This window comes from Maniola hyperantus, chromosome 4 (assembly GCF_902806685.2).
Source record: "Maniola hyperantus chromosome 4, iAphHyp1.2, whole genome shotgun sequence".
Classification (NCBI taxonomy): Eukaryota; Metazoa; Arthropoda; class Insecta; order Lepidoptera; family Nymphalidae; genus Maniola; species Maniola hyperantus.
Window position 1 is genome coordinate 10,321,148 of NC_048539.1, and position 19,045 is coordinate 10,340,192.

The 19,045-nt window shown below is 39.5% G+C and overlaps 3 protein-coding genes across 3 annotated transcripts in view; 2 read left to right on the plus strand and 1 right to left on the minus strand.

Moving 5' to 3' along the window:
* The window catches only part of tyn (trynity), a 93,382-nt gene extending 90,461 nt beyond the window's left edge, over nucleotides 1-2,921 (plus strand). Inside the window, exons 15-17 of the mRNA XM_034985338.2 lie at nucleotides 371-515; nucleotides 883-1,096; nucleotides 1,780-2,921. Of these exons, the coding sequence (XP_034841229.1) occupies nucleotides 371-515; nucleotides 883-1,096; nucleotides 1,780-1,931 (511 nt within the window). The 3' untranslated portion in view covers nucleotides 1,932-2,921. The remainder of the gene's footprint in view (nucleotides 1-370; nucleotides 516-882; nucleotides 1,097-1,779) is intronic.
* Nucleotides 2,910-5,556, minus strand: Lipt2 (Lipoyl(octanoyl) transferase 2). Its single transcript, XM_034985345.2, has 3 exons — nucleotides 5,243-5,556; nucleotides 4,366-4,578; nucleotides 2,910-3,569 (listed from the first exon to the last, which is right to left on the minus strand). The coding sequence occupies exons 1-3, from the start codon at nucleotides 5,397-5,399 to the stop codon at nucleotides 3,223-3,225; spliced, it is 717 nt and encodes a 238-aa protein (XP_034841236.1). The 5' UTR covers nucleotides 5,400-5,556; the 3' UTR covers nucleotides 2,910-3,222.
* A 3,535-nt stretch (nucleotides 5,557-9,091) lies between these two features.
* Nucleotides 9,092-19,045, plus strand: part of LOC117997230 (protein sickie-like) — a 304,036-nt gene continuing 294,082 nt past the window's right edge. Inside the window, exon 1 of the mRNA XM_069509867.1 lies at nucleotides 9,092-9,392. The gene's annotated coding sequence lies outside the window, so the exon portion shown is untranslated. The remainder of the gene's footprint in view (nucleotides 9,393-19,045) is intronic.

Here is a 19,045-nt window from a genome sequence, read left to right on the forward strand (position 1 = left end):
GTCTAAAAGCATCTTCGCATTATTGCCTTTCTAATGAAACCAGTTTGGACAGATCGGTTGGATAGTTAAGGAAGTCTATAACGGACTTAGACACAATTTTTGTGTTTTATACATTAAAACTAGCTTATGCTCGGGACTTCGTCCGCGTGGACTATACAAATTTCAAACCCCTATTTCACCCCCTTAGGGGTTGAATTTTCAAAAATCCTTTCTTAGCGGATGCCTACGTCATAATAGCTATCTGCATGCCAAATTTTAACCCGATCTGTCCAGTAGTTTGAGCTGTGCGTTGATAGATCAGTCAGTCAGTCAGTCAGTTACCGTTTTCTTCTATATATTTAGATTAAAATTTCTATGTTAATCTTTACAGATGTCCAGTTGATCCCTCAATATTCCCAGCGTTCACACCCGACGGCAACGCTCTCCAGTCTGTGTACGAAGCCTTCAGATTCACTGAATCGTACGGTGTCATATTCCAGTGCAATGTCAAATACTGCCTTGGACCTTGTGAACCCGTGAGTAACTTTTTATACAAACCTGATACTTAATGTGCAATTTGGAGATTTTTTATGGTACCTAATGAACTTTTCAACACCCATTGATTTAAATGACCTATTTAGTCACGCTGATTTTACGATGTTATGGCCATGTGAACTCATAATTTTATGTTAACTTCAATATGTCTCTCGATTCGTTTTACTTGGGCTTTGATTTACTCATTAATTCCTTTAACACCTTTGAGGATTAAAAATTATTTATTCTTCAGTAATGGTTGTCATACTCTCATTTAACAATAATTTTTCACGGTTATACCCTTCAAATAGAAAATGTTACATCGTTTTGTAAACAATCTTTTTCCAATTTTGTCAATTTTTGTTTTAGGCGATGTGCGAATGGGGAAGAGAATCAGTCGAGTCTTGGGGCAGAAAGAGACGTTCGCTGCCTCATAATGAGACAAACGAGGCCCACAGCCAGGAGGATGATATGAACATCTCCCAAGAGATTATTGTCCTTGACTTCGGTGATGAGCGACAAAGCACTGACTTCTTACGATCGGATAAACCAGGTGGCACTGCATCGGAAACTAACTTTGGTGGTAAGAATAATTTTTTTATTACAAAGGATAGGCTTGCGCTTGCCGCCAGTAATGCTTTAAGGAAAGCAATGATGAGGTCTAAGTTGGAGCGCGCCTACCTAGAAGATCCCTATTCACTCTTGCATTGAAGGTATAACTTACACGTGACACGTACGTCGGAAAGGCATTCCAAATTACAGCGGTTCGTATCAGAAAGTTGAGCAAAAATGTTACATAAGGATGCCAACGCTCACGGTTTCTCGATGTTCTGTGGTAGAACGGTCAAGGAGGAACAAGATTGTGGAGCACACTCTCACAAATATATAAGTATCCGACAGACAGGCGATATTGCAACGGTGTTGTAGATTGAGCAATTTCGCCCGAGTTAGTGATTCATCACCAATAATTTTTGGATGCGGCAATCTATCAAGTCTAATGGATCGCGTTGGTACTTGGCAGATCCATCTCAACGGTGGCAACAGTACTCCGTACCAGACTGACATAGACTGATTAATAGTCTTGGATAAAAAGTTTAGATACGTATAATTTTTAAATTGGGGACTAATTTATAACGCTTGCAATTCTTTATGTTCTGCTTATTATACATGGAGTGTTAGAAGTTCAAAACGGCTCCGATCAAAAAAATACGAATGATCCATTGTACTTTCTCTAATATCATTCTAATCAATTTCCTTTGTTTGCAGAAAAAACAGTTACGATTGTGGAGCCATGCCCCAGTAAGGCATCGGTATTATTACTCGGAGTAGCGTGTGCTCTCTTAGTCCTGTTATATATCGCCACAATCTTCTGCTACTATATGCGGAAATGGCTGACACCCCCGAAGCACATGTCATAATCTACTTCTGTATCCAAGAAGCCATAGCAATAAGTGGTTTAAACGAATTGTGTACCGTTCCAATACTTGTATTACAGAGGAACTTGTGATACAAATGACTGACTCGAATTTCCATAATGTAACATTTTGTCATGTCATTGTTCATGTCATTATATCCGTCCATTGTAGGTTAAGGAATAATTGTGGTGACCGAATATTATGTCGAATGAAATGTAACCACCGCCGTGTTTTGCATTTACCTGAAGGTAACCTATTGCATTTTAAAGCATTTAATAATTTTAAGTAGTTATACGAATAGAGGTACAACTTGTCGCTAATATTAAATTTTAATTTTTCGAATGAGATATTATAGCCGCATCGAATTTAGGTAATATAGTCGATAGGTGCCTTAGTATATTATGAAATGTTCTTAGTAAAAATTCAGACTTTGCATTTATTAATTAATTATCGGATAAACAGTAGCTAGATCAATTTTGAAACTTTAGCTCTTTTTGGAATATTCCCTAAAAATTTTACAATTAATTATTCATAGCCTATGGATTTGAAGGGAATATTCTGAATATTTATAATTTGTCTAGTTATTAATCAAATTGGCAGAACTTCTCTAGGTTAAAGAATTATTATTATTATAGTTTAGGAATACTTATTTAATTGTGCCCATTAAGGACTTAAATGTATTCAAACTTTTGTAAGATTTATGAGAAAAATTTTTAGAGAAAAAAATCTTGTAAATATACTGTTGTCTGTCGCTTGGCACTATGTAACAGTAATATTACGGTTTCTTTTATGAGTATAATATTATCTAATTGGACTTTCAGTTGGGTTTTGTAGAAATTGGAATTTATATTGCACACTTTTGTTTAAATCAGTGAACCAGTGTTTCTCTTAACCCAACTTGAGATTTCTTTTTTATTTATTTAGAATTACTAATATACTTACTTATTTATTTTCTTATTTTATTTTATAAATGAAATAAAATTGTACAAATCATACAGTTTTTTATTTCATCACATTTGTAAACTATGACAGAACAAACAATTTTGACTACTTATAAATAAGTAACAAGTAAGAGATTTCATTATGATAAGTAAAATTAATAGTACATATAGCCCGCGACAGGTCGAGATGGCAATCAGGGCATGAGACGGGGGTACACCCCGACGGAGGGATGGCGCTCGCCCACACCGAGTTAGCACAGGGCTGTGCGGGTGTGCAGGGCGTTCCCTCCCCAATTGTTATTTCGATCTGTCGCGTACTATACTTACAAATTTTCCTAGTTCACTATGAGTATCTAAATTGCATCAATCATCAATTTACTACAAAGACTATCCAGTATTTCTTTTTGGAGGTCACTTTCAAACTCCTCTGTCTTACAACTAAATACTTTCTCAAAATTCTTTACAAATATTGGCGTCATATTGTCTATAGTGCACACAACACCAGTTTCATTGGTCAAGGAAGTAACACCCTTATCTTCAATCCCACAAGGGTCAATATGCTCGAACCATGATAGATCATTGTTGCAATTCAAAGAGATGCCATGTGTGGTGACGTACCTGGATGCATGTATGCCAATGGCTGCAATTTTGTTGTCTTCAACCCAAACTCCAGTATGTGGTGATCTACCAGCTTTTATACCTAGAACAACAAGTAGTTATTAAATTATTATTATTATGTAGTTCAAAAATTCATCTATACTTATATTATAAATGCGAAAGTGTGTGTGTCTGTCTGTCTGCTAGCTTTTCACGGCTCAACCGTTCAACCAATTTTTACGAAATTTGGTACAGGGTAGCTTGCAACCCGGGGAAGGACATAGGCTACTTTTTATCCCAGAAAATTTAAGAGCCTATATCCATGTGTAAGAAGTCGTGGGCATCAGCTAGTATAAAATATATTATTCCTAATTCAGACAAATACATTGAAGAACATTCTGTGGATTGCACAGTGCACTACTCATTATGCATGACAAACTAAAACAATATTGATATTAACCAGTAATCTAAATATATATAAAAGTGAAATACCACTCACTCACTGACTAATCACAAAATCTCAGGAACTATAAAACCTACTCGATTAGGAAGGTAGGTTTCTTCTAGTACGTAAGTGTCAGCTAGGAAATGGTTTCGAGTAATTCTAGGGTGAACCGAATGTAGTTAACTGCTGACTGTCGATTTACGTGTCACTTTGTAACTGAACAGATTTAACAATTATTTAGCTATAACTGGGCAAAACTATACAATAGAATTTTTATCATTTAGTAACCACTTTGATTGCAACTGCCACTGATTGACTGCCACTCTCACTTTTGGTTCAAATGCAGTTGTAGCAAGAATAATTCTGTTGGCACCAATTACAACAATTAAGTTAAACTAACACAATGTGATCTAATTTTTATGCTAGCCACCAGGCCTGATATAGTATTCCTTACCTAGTTCATCACACATGTTGATCACAGTCTCTTCTAATCGGTCAACATACCATCTAACACTTGTTTTAAAATGTTTCAAATTAATAATTGGGTATGCAACAAGTTGACCTGGCCCGTGAAATGTGATCAGACCACCTCTGTTTGTTTTTCTAAATTCTGCTCCCAAATTACATAGCCTTATAATATCTTCTTTAGGGGTCTCATCTCTTATACCTGTAATAGAAAACATTATAATTTTAATAAAAATGGGGCACAGAAGAGTCTGAATTTTCTTGTAGAGTTGTTGTTTTAGTAAATTGTTTTAATGATCTTCCCAAAAATAAGAAATACATACAATTCTTGATATAAGTCATCCTAATTCTAAATTCTAATTCCTACACACTAACAATATAAATGTGAAAGTGTGTGTGTGTGCGCTAGTTTTTATGGCTAACGCTAGTTTAACCGATTTTGACAAATTTTTGTACAGAGATAGCTCTCATGAGGATAATGACCAAGTTTCTTTTTTAAAGAGAAAAACAGAGTTCCCACAGGATTAAAAAAACCTAAATCCACATGGAAAAAATCGATAGCGTCATTTACTAATACTATAAACATGAAAGTTTATTTTATTATTATGACAAAAAGTATGAATTATGTTAGGAAATTGCTGCGCTAGTTTACGCGACAGGTCGAAATGGTAATTGGGGAGGGAACGCCTCTCACACCCGCACAACCGCCGCGCTAACCCAGGGCGGGCGAGCGCAGATGACGTGCGGGTGTGCTGGGCGTCCCCCCGTCTCAATCTGTAGCGGACTATAGCCCATACCTACCTAAAGTAATATTATAGCAGACAAGTAGCTGAGTATATGAAGTGAGGTTAGTTTCATTTTCTTACCTACAGTATAAACTGGCTTGTGTTCAACCAACAGAAGGGTATCATAGTCACTATTTACTCCTTTCATCATAGCGTCCAGGTGCTTTCGGGCTATAGAAGACTGAATTTTAAACGCTGTATCGTAACTTATGAGACCCAACTTCCAAACCTTCACCATTTTGGATAAAATAAGTCTTTAACCTGATAGTTTTTAAGTTTTAACTATACAACAGTTATAATTTGTTTTAAGTAGTTTGTAAATGTGATGTTTTATATTTTTATTATTATCAAAACAAAACAACTAAACTGTGCAGCTAAAGTCAAAATTTCAATTTCGAAAATGTCATTTTAACATTGATTGACAGTTGACACCTATGATAACATTTGACACTGCACCAAAGAGAATATTCACTACGGCACAGAGTAGGACGTTCTGTGCACCCATTGACCATAGCTACCCCTATATTCAATGTACTCTGTGACCATAGCCCATTGACTAGTCCACTGTCGTCTGTCACTGGTATTGGGCTCTTAGAGGCCCCGTAAACGTTCAAGCATGTTTGTCAAATTTTTCGTTTTTTGTTTGATGACGTTTTGTTTGATGACGTCATCAAACAAAACGTCAAAAACGTTCACGGTACGGTAAAAATCATAAAATACAAATACCATTCAAACAGGTCTGTCAAACAGGCTTGTCAAACGTTTGTCAAACAAGGCGTCTCTTTCGACGCAGAATCCAGAAAGGGATACTGCGCTGAGCATAGGGTCTGAGTGATGAGCACCGCGAACAAAGGATTTCTTGCATTATCTTTAACAATGTGTTGGCTGTTGGCTACAATGCATTGTTGCAACGAGAATCGCACAAATTCAGCCAATTAGAACAATTGAGATTGTAAAGACAATCGCCCTACATTGGAATGGTATTTGCACCGTGCTCTTGTTTTTGTTGACGGCATCAGGGTCATCAATCTTACGGTAGGCGTACACCAAAACCGACTTTGTCGGCCGATGGCGGACGGAACTACTCGGACGAGTAATTCGGACGTGCATGTGCTTACACACGTGCCGACATTGGACGTTGCCGGTCTTCTGTTCTGTAGTTGACTGTGCGGCTTTACAGAGTGCAGACGCATTTTTAAAATGGAGGATTTCGAAGAAATGTATCTTTTAGAAAATTCGTACCACAGTACACATCACAGAATACAATTTACTCACGAAACAACAGAACAAAGACGGAATAATTAAATCAAACTCATGCAGTTTGCTCTATAGTCGCCGGCAGACTGGCGAGAAATCCCAACAAGTTCGGACTCGGCGGTTGATCGGCCGTCATCGGGAGTTAACGGGCGATGACGGTTGCAGTAGTGTACGCGCACGCATTCTTTTACATACGTTTGATTTGATCGGCCGAGTTTGGCCGACGACGCCCGAGTAAAGATCGGCCGATAACGGATTAGGTGTAAGCGAGCCTTTAGTACAAATAGCATGGTACTTCAATTCATTTAGTACCAAAAGGCAATAGCAGACCGCGCTACTGTGACTGGACAAATTCGATATATTATTCTGTGGTCAAGGCATCCCATGTTTAATTTTTCTACCAAATTGGTAGTTTAGTTTACATTGACATATTTGTATTTTAAAGCAAAAAAATATTCTCTAACCATTAATTTCTATTTACCAATATTTTATTTGGTTCTACCTTTGGTATGTATCATTGATTTAATAAATATTCTTCAAAATAAAATTGTCAGACAATTTTTTGCTACTGATATGGTAGAAATCAGAAATTGGGCCTATATGTTATTGGTCTGTGCAAACAACCCCTTCTGGTCTGTGCTGGCGGTCGTAATTATTTTCTGATTTTACTATTTTTAATACCTTTTGTGACTATTTAAAGTTGTTAGTGATTTCACGCTACGTTTAGCAAACCAGTGAAGCCAACCCACGCTAAGTAAGCTGTCAGAGATTCTAGTGTTTTGAGACCAAAGAAATTTTAAGTTTTCCATATCCATGTTTGAAACAGAGACTTCCAGTGTTTTGAGACAGGACTCCAGTGTTTTGAGACAGAGCTCCAGTGTTTATTTTCGAGACAGGACTCCAGTATAGTTTTAGTTAGGTACTAGTTAAGTTTAGTGAACATGTCTTACAAGAGGGGCTGTATTCCAGGCTGTTCAGATTCACTGCAGGTTTGTAAATGCCATTATCTACTTTAATCCTTGAATGCAATTTTTATTACATTCCTTGAACTTGATGACAATAATATGGTTCACGCATAGGTTTCCGATCCAGTGATAGATTCTCTTGACGATTCGAAAGCACCTATTTAAAAGTTTATTTGAATAAAGAAGTAGGTATTTCTTTAGTTTTTCTAGACCAAATTCCTATCATGATCAACCCATCGCTGGCTCACTACAGAGCACGGGTCATCTCTCAGAGTGAGAAGGGGTTTAGCCATAGTCTACCACACTGGCCATGTGCGGATTGGTAGACTTCACACCCTTTGATAACATTATGGAGAACTCTCAGGCATGCAGGTTTCCTCACGATGTTTTCCTTCACCGTTAAAGCAAGTGATATTTAATTAATTAAAACACACATAACTCCGAAAAGTTAGAGGTGTGTGCCCTGTATTGAACCCCCAACCTCAGATTAGAAGGTGGACGTCCTAACCACTAGGCTATCACAGCTTGACAAGCAGTGGCGTGCACAGGTTTGAAGCCAGGGTAGGCATTAGTTAGCTAGGAACCTGCTTATTTGGCAGGTCATATTGAAAAATATGCATTGAGCTATTACAACTGGGGTAAGCAGTGCATTTATGCCTCTATGACCTGCACGCCCCTGTTGACAAGGTATATTGTATCTTAAACTTTAAAGTGTGTTAAAGCAGATTACTGATGAATTTTGTAAAAGGCTTCTACAGAAATGTGAATTGAGTCAGATTTAGTGAACATATTATGAACTTGTGACCATACTAAGATACTCGTATTTTTACTTTTCAGGTATAGAAAATGTCCTGCATGAATTTCCAAATCTTGCAAAAGATTTGGATCGTTTTATGACCTGGATTCATAATATTGGTGGGGATATCTTGAAATTAAACTACTCGGCACCAGACCCCAGTCCTCAGGGAACTTTATCAACTGTTTTTATTAGGATAAGGAAGAGTGATTAGGATTAATTTTGGTAAAAATAAAGATTAGAATCCAAAAATTTCTATTATTTAAAAATATGTGTTCAGATTAATTATTATAGATTTTTTTTTAAATTTACATGATATGTTAAATTGTAAGGGAGTCAAATATTAATAAATAATTAATCTGAACACAATCCAACCTTCCATAGCAGTCCTATATGTATGTATTATATGTATAGGTATGAATAATGAACCTATAAAGCAGTCTATATTATATATATAGGTAGGTATGTATATATTATAAATATTAGTTCCGTTCGTCAGATACAGATGGCGCTACTAAGCTGTTGCCACTATTAGCTCGCGAGATAGTACTCTATTTCCTTATGTAAAAAGTACTCTGTGGACGGCATCAAACAAAACGTCAAAAACATAAAATTTGACAAACATGCTTGACCGTCTGCGGGACCTATTATGGATTTAACAAACTAGTGCCATCTATTGCAAAATATAAAAATTACGTAACAATGTACATTTAGCTTTACATCACCGAGTAACACTGTTAACGTAATAGTTTTGCTATTTACCACTAGAGGGCACTGTTTTAAACAATGTCATATAACTTTATAAATAAAGAGGATGCACACCACACAGTAGGAGTGTGGGATCACAACATAACTTTGTAAATTTCAGGCGATTCAGTTCTTCCGTGTTCCTTGTCCGTAGGGCGGTGTTTTGTACGTTACGTAGACCAGCTGTTAATATAAACATTGTTGTGTTTATAAGACAGAAGGCACATCAAACTTGCATTGTTGATTTATGATGGACTGAAAACATAGTGCTGAGCAAGTAATTTGAGCTGTTTGAATAACGAAGCTGTTTATAGCCACATAATCGTTTTTACTGCCGGCAAAGCCACGCTGAGCACTTTGAAATATAACTCTTACAGTATTAGCGGCGCCTTACCTGAATGTCGTGCTTAGACAAAGTGTTAGTGAGATCAGAGATGTGGAGTTCTATAAAACGATGACAACAGGGGTAAGATAATTATTACCTATTATAAGTGTCGAGTAAAAAGAAGTAGTTGCGATCAACTTTTTATCCGTTAGGTTATTATTAGTTAAGTAGGTAGCTACCTAGGTACCTACGTATAGGTACCTACCTAGTCTTCGTTTACCAGAGCGGAGGGAGAGATGTGTACTAAGTTAGGTCTGCTTACCGAATTCCCCAAATGAATGAAAATATTTGTATCACTCTACTCTAAGTACGACTTCTATCGGTTAATAATGATGATGATGATGATGATGATGATGATGAAAGATAAACATTCAGATTCAGAATTTTGATCAGAGATTAATCAAGTTTTAATATTATTACGACTATTGCTACAAAGTACAGAGTAGAAGATACCTAGACAGCCTACTTCTAGGGCAGATGCATTTCCGGCGGCAGACACTAGACAGCGCGTCTGCGACGTCTAAGAGCTCGGTGATAGCCCTTAATAATCTGAAGAGTTCTCGAAGTACTCGTACACCGCAGACGCATACCACCTGAAGTGCTTGAAGCGTGTCTTTAGTTTACAACTTTATAGCGAATGCATTTTAAATTCCATACATTCTGTTTAGGACCTGCTTCTCAACCGCCAGATAAACTTTATCTTAGAAGCTTTCGATTTTTAAATCGTCAAATAACTTTTATCTGAAGAACTAGCTTATGCCCGCGACTTCGTCCGCGTGGAGTAAACAAAATTTAAACTCCTATTTTACACCCTTAGGGTTGATCTTTAACAATGAGATTTTAACATAATATGAGCTTAATAAAATATGGCATTAAAAATGCAACCCCTATAAGGGTGAAATAGGGATTTGAAGTTTGTATGAAAGTCTGTCAGTTTTGAAGTAAGAAAAATTTAGCCCATAAGTAGAAAATTAAGGGGTTTGAAATTTGTATGAAAGTCTGTCAGTTTTAAAATTTAAATCAAGATAAGGGGCCGATTCTCTAGTAAACAATCTCTAAACTAAACTAAATTAACAGGTCTAAATCTAGTGTTTTCCTTTTCCGCAAGCAACATTATGAAAGGGATAGCAATAGATTTAGACGTGATATTTTAGTTTAGTTTAGAGATTGTGTACAAAGGAATTAGCCACATTTGAGTATGTAAATGTAAGTAGGTATATATTATAGAAAACAGATGACGTAGGCATCCGCTTAAAAATAATTTTGGAAAACTAAACCCCTCAGGGGTTAAAACAGTGTCAATTTTCAATCCCTATTTTAACCCCTGAGGGGTTTAGTTTTCCAAAATCCTTTCTAAGCGGATGCCTACGTCATCTGTTTTCTATAATATATACTTACATTTATATACTCGATATCTTGATTCAAATTTTAAAACTGACAGACTTTCATACAAATTTCAAACCCCTTTATTTTCTATTTAGGGGCTAAATTTTTCAAAAACCATGATACACGTTTTCTATGTTTATAACAATTTGTGTAAATACAAAATTTCACGATTCCTACTTCAAAACTAACTGACTTTCATACAAACTTCAAACCCCTATTTCACCTTCTTAGGGGTTGAATTTTCAAAAATCCTTTCTTAGCCAATGCCTACGTCATAATAGCTATCTGCATGCCAAATTTCAGCCCGATCTGTCCAGTAGTTTGAGCTGTGCGTTGATAGATCAGTCAGTCAGTCACCTTTTCCTTTTATATACATATATAGAAAAATAGAAAAATTTCACGATTCTTACTTCAAAACTAACTGACTTTCATACAAACTTCAAACCCCTATTTCACCCTCTTAGGGGTTGAATTTTCAAAAATCCTTTCTTAGCGGATGTCTACATCATAATAGCTATCTGCATGCCAAATTTCAGCCCGATCCGTCCAGTAGTTTGAGCTGTGCGTTGATAGATCAGTCAGTCAGTCAGTCAGTCACCTTTTCCTTTTATATATATAGATAAATTTGACGTTTTGACAAATTTCCATTACGAAAATTGTAGATAAAAGTTCCTATTAATTGATGTTTGAAAAGTCGGCCCTTAGAGTCGGCCGCACTGATCCGATCCGAGTCTGTGAAAATATGTTCCGAAGTAGTCATAGAACTATTTGTATGGTAGTTTACGCACTACATCATGACTACATCCGACTTCCGTTATCCGATATCTCTCCGCCATCACTCATCCGTAAGAATATCTCGGTCGTGCCTCGGATTCAAATAATATGAGTAGATATTTCATAGATTGGGATCAGAGATCGGATTAGTGCGTAAGTAATATACCTACGTATTTTCACGGATTCGGATAATATTATGATGAATGCGTGATCGCTCTTACAATAATAAAAATATAGAGCAAAAGTTAGCTGGGCATACCTTTACATTTAGAAATCGACTCTAATTGCAGCCCAAGTGTGTTAGCTAGTTTATTAGAAAGTTACAAATACTGGCGTAACGATTTGTGGCCAGTAATGTACACTGAACCTATTGGGAAATTAGTACCTACCTAACTAACACAGCGGCTCGATTGCGGTAGAATGTTACGATCGCAATCATCCCTGATTGGTTGATGCTCTCTCAGTATGGATACAATGTACAGTTTTTGTCTCTTGATTGAGCAGCATTGAGATCTCTTGTAGGGAAGTCCCTACATGTCACGGTCTTGCGACGCCTGAATACAGCGGTGCCATGGGACTCGTCTGATGTCGTCCGTCCACTTAGGGGGGGGGGGGGGCTCTTCCAACGCAGTCGCCATTCCAGCACCTTGGGACCCCAACGTCTATGGGGTTAGCTATTTATTCATAGTTAGTAGGTACATACGCCTATTAAGTGTTTACTTAATTACATTATCTATCGAATTTTGTGCGGGAGCTCGTAATTAAATTAAGTAAAATGAATTACAAGGAGTTAGTACGTTATGAAGTGGTTACGAATATATAGTTATATATAGGTAGTTATTTTAACTTTTTAGTTCAGCTACAACCAATTTTGTGATGAAATTGGTCTAAATGCACATATTTCTTATTATATTTCACGCAGTAGAAGCATGCTCTAAATGAGATCTTCCAAATAAATTAAAGCAAGACGAGGGTATTTGGATTTTTGAAATCAACTGACGCTATCTAATAAATCCTAACGCTCTATTTCTAATTTTAGTTAAATCTTAATCAAATAATAGTCAACTATCCAGCTGAACCCCTAGGTCTCGCACCGCATTGACTCTGCGCACCAGTTTTTCAAATAACTAACAATTATAGCAAATCCAATTCTTTTCCTCGTAAAGGTAATAAATAGTGCAACATTTAGTCACATTCAACTCTAAACCATTATTTGTACAATATTAACTAATGCAATCTAAGTCTTCCTGCAGATCTTGACAGTCTTTTACTGTTCTAATTACTTTAAAAATTTTGATGTCGTCAGCATATAATAGTATATTAGAATTTTTAACACGTTTAATGACGTCATTTATAAAAATATTTAAAGAGCAAAGGCCCAAGGTGCAAGGCCTGGGGTACACCGGAAGTGATGGGGACAAATGTAGTTGTAAAACCCTTAATTACAACTGCTTGGGTGCCTTCCTGTTAATACGATGTTTTAAGCCATTTCAAGAGGTCAGAAGAAGAGAATACCATAAATTCTGTCAATCACAACCATTGCTATTGTAATAATGATTGATGCAGTTTTCTCGCAATCGAGCGCCTGCTAACGCGTTTCCTTAGAAGTTACGCGCAATTTAACAGCTTTTCTTTAAATAATATTTAGAGAAGAAGAGAATTATTTAAGGCACTTTGTTTAGTTTACGAGAGTAAGGGTTAAAAACCGCTAGAAAGGTAAACAACTGTCTAATAGGTGAAGCCGGGAAGACCAGTGCTCTGTGCTTCCGTCCGGTGTAGGTATTTATACTCGTAGCATGTGGGGTGTAGTGGTCATTGAGTTAGACCATGGAGCAACATACATAATATTATTTAAAGAAAATAGGTATATTCAATCTTGTCAATATCTATAGAAATTAATTAATCAATAGCTATAGAAAAATCAATCACTTTGAACACTCTTCGCTCGATAACTCAAAAAAACTTAGCTACTGATAAACAAACAAATGAATTGTGATAAACGTTTGTTTAGAGCGAAATTCTTGAGCAAACTTTTCAAAAGTAACATTTGGGCGGTTTTTTAGTACAGTCCATAAAAAAAGGGTTAAATGAAAGCTCTTATTTTTACATAGCATAGCATGAGTCCTTGACGACATCACCTTTATCGACAGAAATGTAAATAGGTAAGTACGTACAGTAGGTACTGCTCGATAACTCGTTACTCGACGGCCTTGAGAGCTGTGTCGTGATGGTGACGAATATGTTTAATTTTTTAGGTAGGTACCTACTTTACATGAACCAAACTAAAACCAAAGCATTACCCAAACTAGGCAGACTACAATCCAGTCTATAGTTCGCGACAGGTCGAGATGGCAATCGGGGTATGAGGTGGGGAGACGCCCTACATACCCAATTACCCACACAGCGCCCGCGCTATCCGGCACCGCGTAAGCGCGGGGGCTGTGCGGGTGTGCGGAGCGTCCCCACCCCGATTGCCAGCTCGACCTGTCGCATACTAGGTATACAATGTTTGCTGAAGATTTCGCTAGATATTCAAGAGCTAAACTGAACCACTACTACGTAAAAGATATCCTGGACGTCTATACGAGTTTAATATTACGAAATTAAGCAACTCATCAACAAGAAGGCGCCAGTTGATGACGGAACCATAGCAGAACTTGAACTGCGAAAAGTACCTATATTTTTTTGGAGTATCTCCATATAATGAGTCTTAAAAGTCAGGGCTGACGCCTTACAGCCTGTAAGGCGTCAGCCATCAGGAAAATTTGCAAAAAAAATTGCAAAAGTGTGCAAAAATTCGTTATATTAATATCTCCTTATAATATAAACGGCCGAAAAAATCAAAAAGTTTCAAATAAATGTTGCAGAAAATTTAATGTTCTACATAAACGCTGTTTACATATCTCTTATAGTTCTTGGCAGAAAACCCGCTAAAATGCTATAAAAATGATCTGTTAACTAGATTAGAAACACTTTAGCCGGTGAGTGTACGTTGCCATAGCGACGGCGCAGTAGGCTGCAAACCGTGACGGGAATGACAACGTAGCGGATCGATGTCGGTGATGTCGGTCCTCACGTTTTTTTATCACCCGGCGGAGGCTTTGATCTCGAAAGCCTTATCTGACCAAATCTTTCGACGCTTCCCAATTTTCAGGGACTTAGGATCCTTATACTCTCTACCTATTTCCAAAGAGTGCACCCCAAAATGACGATTTAAGGATTTTTACGCAAATAGATATACCACCAAAGGAGATGAAGTATAACATAAAAGTTTTATAGATCCCACAGGCCCAAAAGCTCTTATTAGCTTTTACTTTGGTTAACCTAACTATAGATATGCATATAGTAGGTAAGTAATGCATTGAAGCGATAGGTTAATTTTTTTTAATTATTTATTCAGAAGTTAGCCCTTGACTGCAATCTCACCTGGTGGTAGGTGATGATGCAGTCTAACATGGAAGCGGGCTAACCTGGAAGGGGTATGACAGTTTTTTTTTTGAAAATCCTAGGGCGGCATGGTTTTCGTGGTTTTGGTATGGTTTTAGTAGTGGTTGGTATAATTTATCCTCTGTAGAATTTAATAGTTATTAGGAACCTACATAGGTTACAACCTAAATCCACAATTAACTACCTCTTTACATGGTATTTACCACGGAACAGAAAGAATGTTTTTTCTGTTCCGTGGTATTTACTAACAAGACAAAACTAAAACCTAGTGACTGAGAATTTACTTTGTTACCAAACTGGAAAGTTTTTGTTTGTCAATTTTTTCATGACATCATGCAGCCTATGACATGTGGAACGGTTAACGATGGCTTTTTACTTGAAAAAATCAATAAACCTACAAACACATAAATATTAACAGATAGATTGCTAAAACAACCCAGTATAGCACCTACAATACCAAAAATGTGTTTCGATTCCAATTTTTATTCCCGCTCTATTTATGAGGCTATGTAGAGACCAGGGGTAGAGACCAACTCAGTTTAGTAAATTCTCTTTTAATTAGCCTTTTTAAGCTTTTACTTTAATTAAGTTTACCTTCGTGTAACTTCAAACGGCTGGAACTCTTTAGTGTTGCACTCGTGTTTGTATAATTAAGCCCACAATAATCGTAAACTCTGGTCCCTGGGTTCCGCGTGCCTTAGTTCTTATTTTGGTTCATCTTAAATGTTGCCATGTTTAAGAAAACTTCTACGTATTAGATTTATAAAAATGTTATCGCTCTTCTTTCATAATGCATGTAAAAAAAAACAATTCTTTAGTGGAGTACCTAGCCAACTACAGAATATGTTTATTCAAATGTAAATAGCGGGTACGTGCCACGATTAATACGATACGATTAAGATAATTCAAAATCATCATCGATTATCTTCGGCATCGTATATAGTCATCGTATTAATCGTGCGCTGGGTGCGTATCACGATTAATACGATGATTATACGATGCTTAGTATTTTCATTATAAATATTATGTCGACCACGAAATAAGCATGTCGGTGACACGACCCACCCACCAAAGTTTTTACCCATTAAAATCGAACCCAATGTGGCGTGAACCCGGCGTGGCAGAACTGGCTAATGGTCTGGGTCTCAGCGGCCCACGAACATTCGCCAGCTCGGCTATACGAGGCATCCTTCATGCAACCGGGCGGGTCGGCGGGGTTGCGGATTGCCGGTGTCCCCCAGGACCCTGGACAAGAAGGACTGCTACGGTACCACTCCCAACACCGGAGCAGAATCCAGCAACCCTCTTTCCGTGTTCCACCCATCCCCCTCCTAACCAAACAACCTTCCATCAAATTCCTGTAAACAACCCTAAACTCCCGCACACTCCACACTCACTCTAAACACACAGAGACACACATAAACACTATACAACTAACACACCTTTTCTAAAAAAAATGGCGGACTCGATAAAACATAATAGTCTCCTGGTGGGTAGCGGCTCAGAGCCCAAATCCCACCCTGGCACCCAGGCGTCGTCCACGGACGGCACCCAGGGCCCAGGCTGCCCCACCGTATCAGGAGGGGGCAACGACCCGCACCTTAAACCAACGACCTCAGCAAACCCCATATTGGACATGTCCGCCCTAGCCGCAGCGATCCCGGCACCTGCCAGCGCAAGTGCATGGACGCTTGTGGCTCCAAAAAAGAAGAAAAAGGGAAAAAGGACAGACCGACGGACGAGACAACAAATGGATACACACAAGGACGGACAGACGGACACAGGAAATAACCGACCGACTGACACTAGGAAGGTCGAAGGCGGGAAGCGGAAAGAACCCGACTGCCCAACCGCGGGTGCCGGCGACTCGGCCGGGGGAAGCAAGGGAAGAAACGAAGGGCGGCCCCCGCTAAGTGGAGGACGTCCTCTCGTGGACACCCGCGCAACCCCTAGCTATTTCGCCGGCGGACATGCGAGCGGGCAGGTATCGGCCTCTGACCGCAACCCACATGCCTCGGGAGAGTCGAGCACCACCACCGGCGGGGCTGGGCAAACCGTGGTCATGGACAGGGGGAACGATGGCGGTCACACTGACCCCAAAGGGAACCCAACCCGGACGCGGGGCGCAACGGGCCCCGACGGTTCCAACACCGCTCGACCCCCAACGACAACAACGACAACAACAACAACAACAACAACCAAACCAGACAGAGACAACATGCAGGAAGCCCCCCACCCACCTAACAAGCGGGCTCACCCCCGCTTTAGGAAGAGGAACAGGGGAACGACACAACCAGACACACAGAACAACCCCGGACCGTCGTCAAGTCAACCTAACAACAAAAGGAACAGACTTGACGACACAATATCACCCAGGGGGGAATATAAACGTCCACGAACAGACCACAGACCACACCGAGACGCGAAGGACAACTACGCGAAAGCCGTCCAATCGCACTTGAGTGTGGCTGTGACAACTACCCCTAGAACTGACCTAACCCAAGCTGAGGCGAACACCATACAGGGTCTGATACAGAAGGCGATTTTCGCGGCCTGTATCGAACCCTTGGCGCCAGGCCAAACCCGATACGCCCCGGCGTTTGAAGGTAAAGCCTTCCTCAGCGAGGGTGTTCTAAAAATGTGGTGCCACGACGACCAAGCGCTTAACTGGCTCAAGAACGTGGTACCAAATTTGACATCACCCAAGAGCGGAACAAAACTCACTGTGATACAACAGACCGAAATACCAATTAGGGTAAGGTCGGGGCTATACGTCCCGGGCTACGACGGGGAGATAGGCCAACTACATCAAGTCCTATCTCACCAAAACCCGTGGTACAAGGTGTCACAGTGGGTTTTGTTCAGCTACTCACGAACAACTAGCAGCCCTCCTGGGGTGTTCCTAATATTAGGAATCCCCAACGAGGAACTACCAACGATCCTGGAGCGCGGCAGGAAGGTCGCCTACTCCACGGGCACTATCTACATCAGGTTCTTCACGGATGAAGGACTAAGTGATGTACCGCCCGGGCATAACTTAGAGCCTGAAAACCGAGAGGAGCCTGATGTGGGTGGTGACATGGATGTGGATGAACTAACCAGTCAGCTCCCTGCAACACCTGAGCCCTCCGTGAGCACAGTCCTCGACAGAATCGAGGAAATGCTAGCGGACCCCCGGACGAACCTTATACGACCCCGGGAGAAAAAGGCGACACAAGACGCTCCAGAGGAAACTGCCCCTGCCGAACAACCCCCGGCACAGAGGGCGACGGAGAAATGAAAATTATCCAAACCAACCTCCAGCACAAACACCTTGCCACGGCCACGTTACGTAGGCAGCTGGAGGTTGAAGACGAGACCATCGCCCTGATCCAGGAGCCGTGGGTCAGGGGAAAAACTATATGTGGTTTCGGAAGCTGTCATGGTAAGATCTTTTCACACAGCACCGACGAACCACCAAGAACATGCATCTACACTCCACGCTGTATTACAGCGTTACTACTAACACAATACTGTTCCAGAGATCTGACAGCAGTCAAAATAAATAACGGAATACAACAAGGCATGGGGCGACCACCAAGACCGGTGGTTCTAGCATCAATATACATGCCCATCGAAGACCAAATACCACCAAAAGAACTGGTGGAACTTGTAATACACTGTGAGGATAACGACATCGATTTAATTATCTCTGTCGATAGCAACGCGCATCACAACCTATGGGGATGCAAAGTCAACAACAAACGTGGTGAGCAATTTGTGAACTATATACTAACCACTAACCTAACAATTATTAACATAGGCACCGAACCGACCTTCGTGACGAGTAGGTACCAAACCATAATTGATATAACCTTAGCGTCAACCAGAGCCGCAGATCAGGTAAAAAACTGGCGAGTCAGTGACGAGCCTTCACTATCTGACCACAGGCGGATATGCTACGAGCTAGATCTCATGATAACTCCACACGTACCAAGGAGAAACCCAAGAAAAACCGACAGATTAAAATACAAAAGCCTGCTGACACATCAGATAGGCGTAAATAAACCACAAGACATCGATGATATCGCCAACATCGAAGAAAACGTAAATAAACTAACGAAATATATTAAGACAAGCTATGAACA

Coding starts and splice junctions, on each gene's coding strand:
- Lipt2 (XM_034985345.2), bottom strand. CDS start 5,399: ATGGTGAAGGTTTGGAAGTTGGGTCTCATAAGTTACGATACAGCGTTT. Junction 4,579..5,242: donor CAAGCCAGTTTATACTGTAG/GTAAGAAAATGA, acceptor TTTCTATTACAG/GTATAAGAGATGAGACCCCT. Junction 3,570..4,365: donor CAACATGTGTGATGAACTAG/GTAAGGAATACT, acceptor TTGTTGTTCTAG/GTATAAAAGCTGGTAGATCA.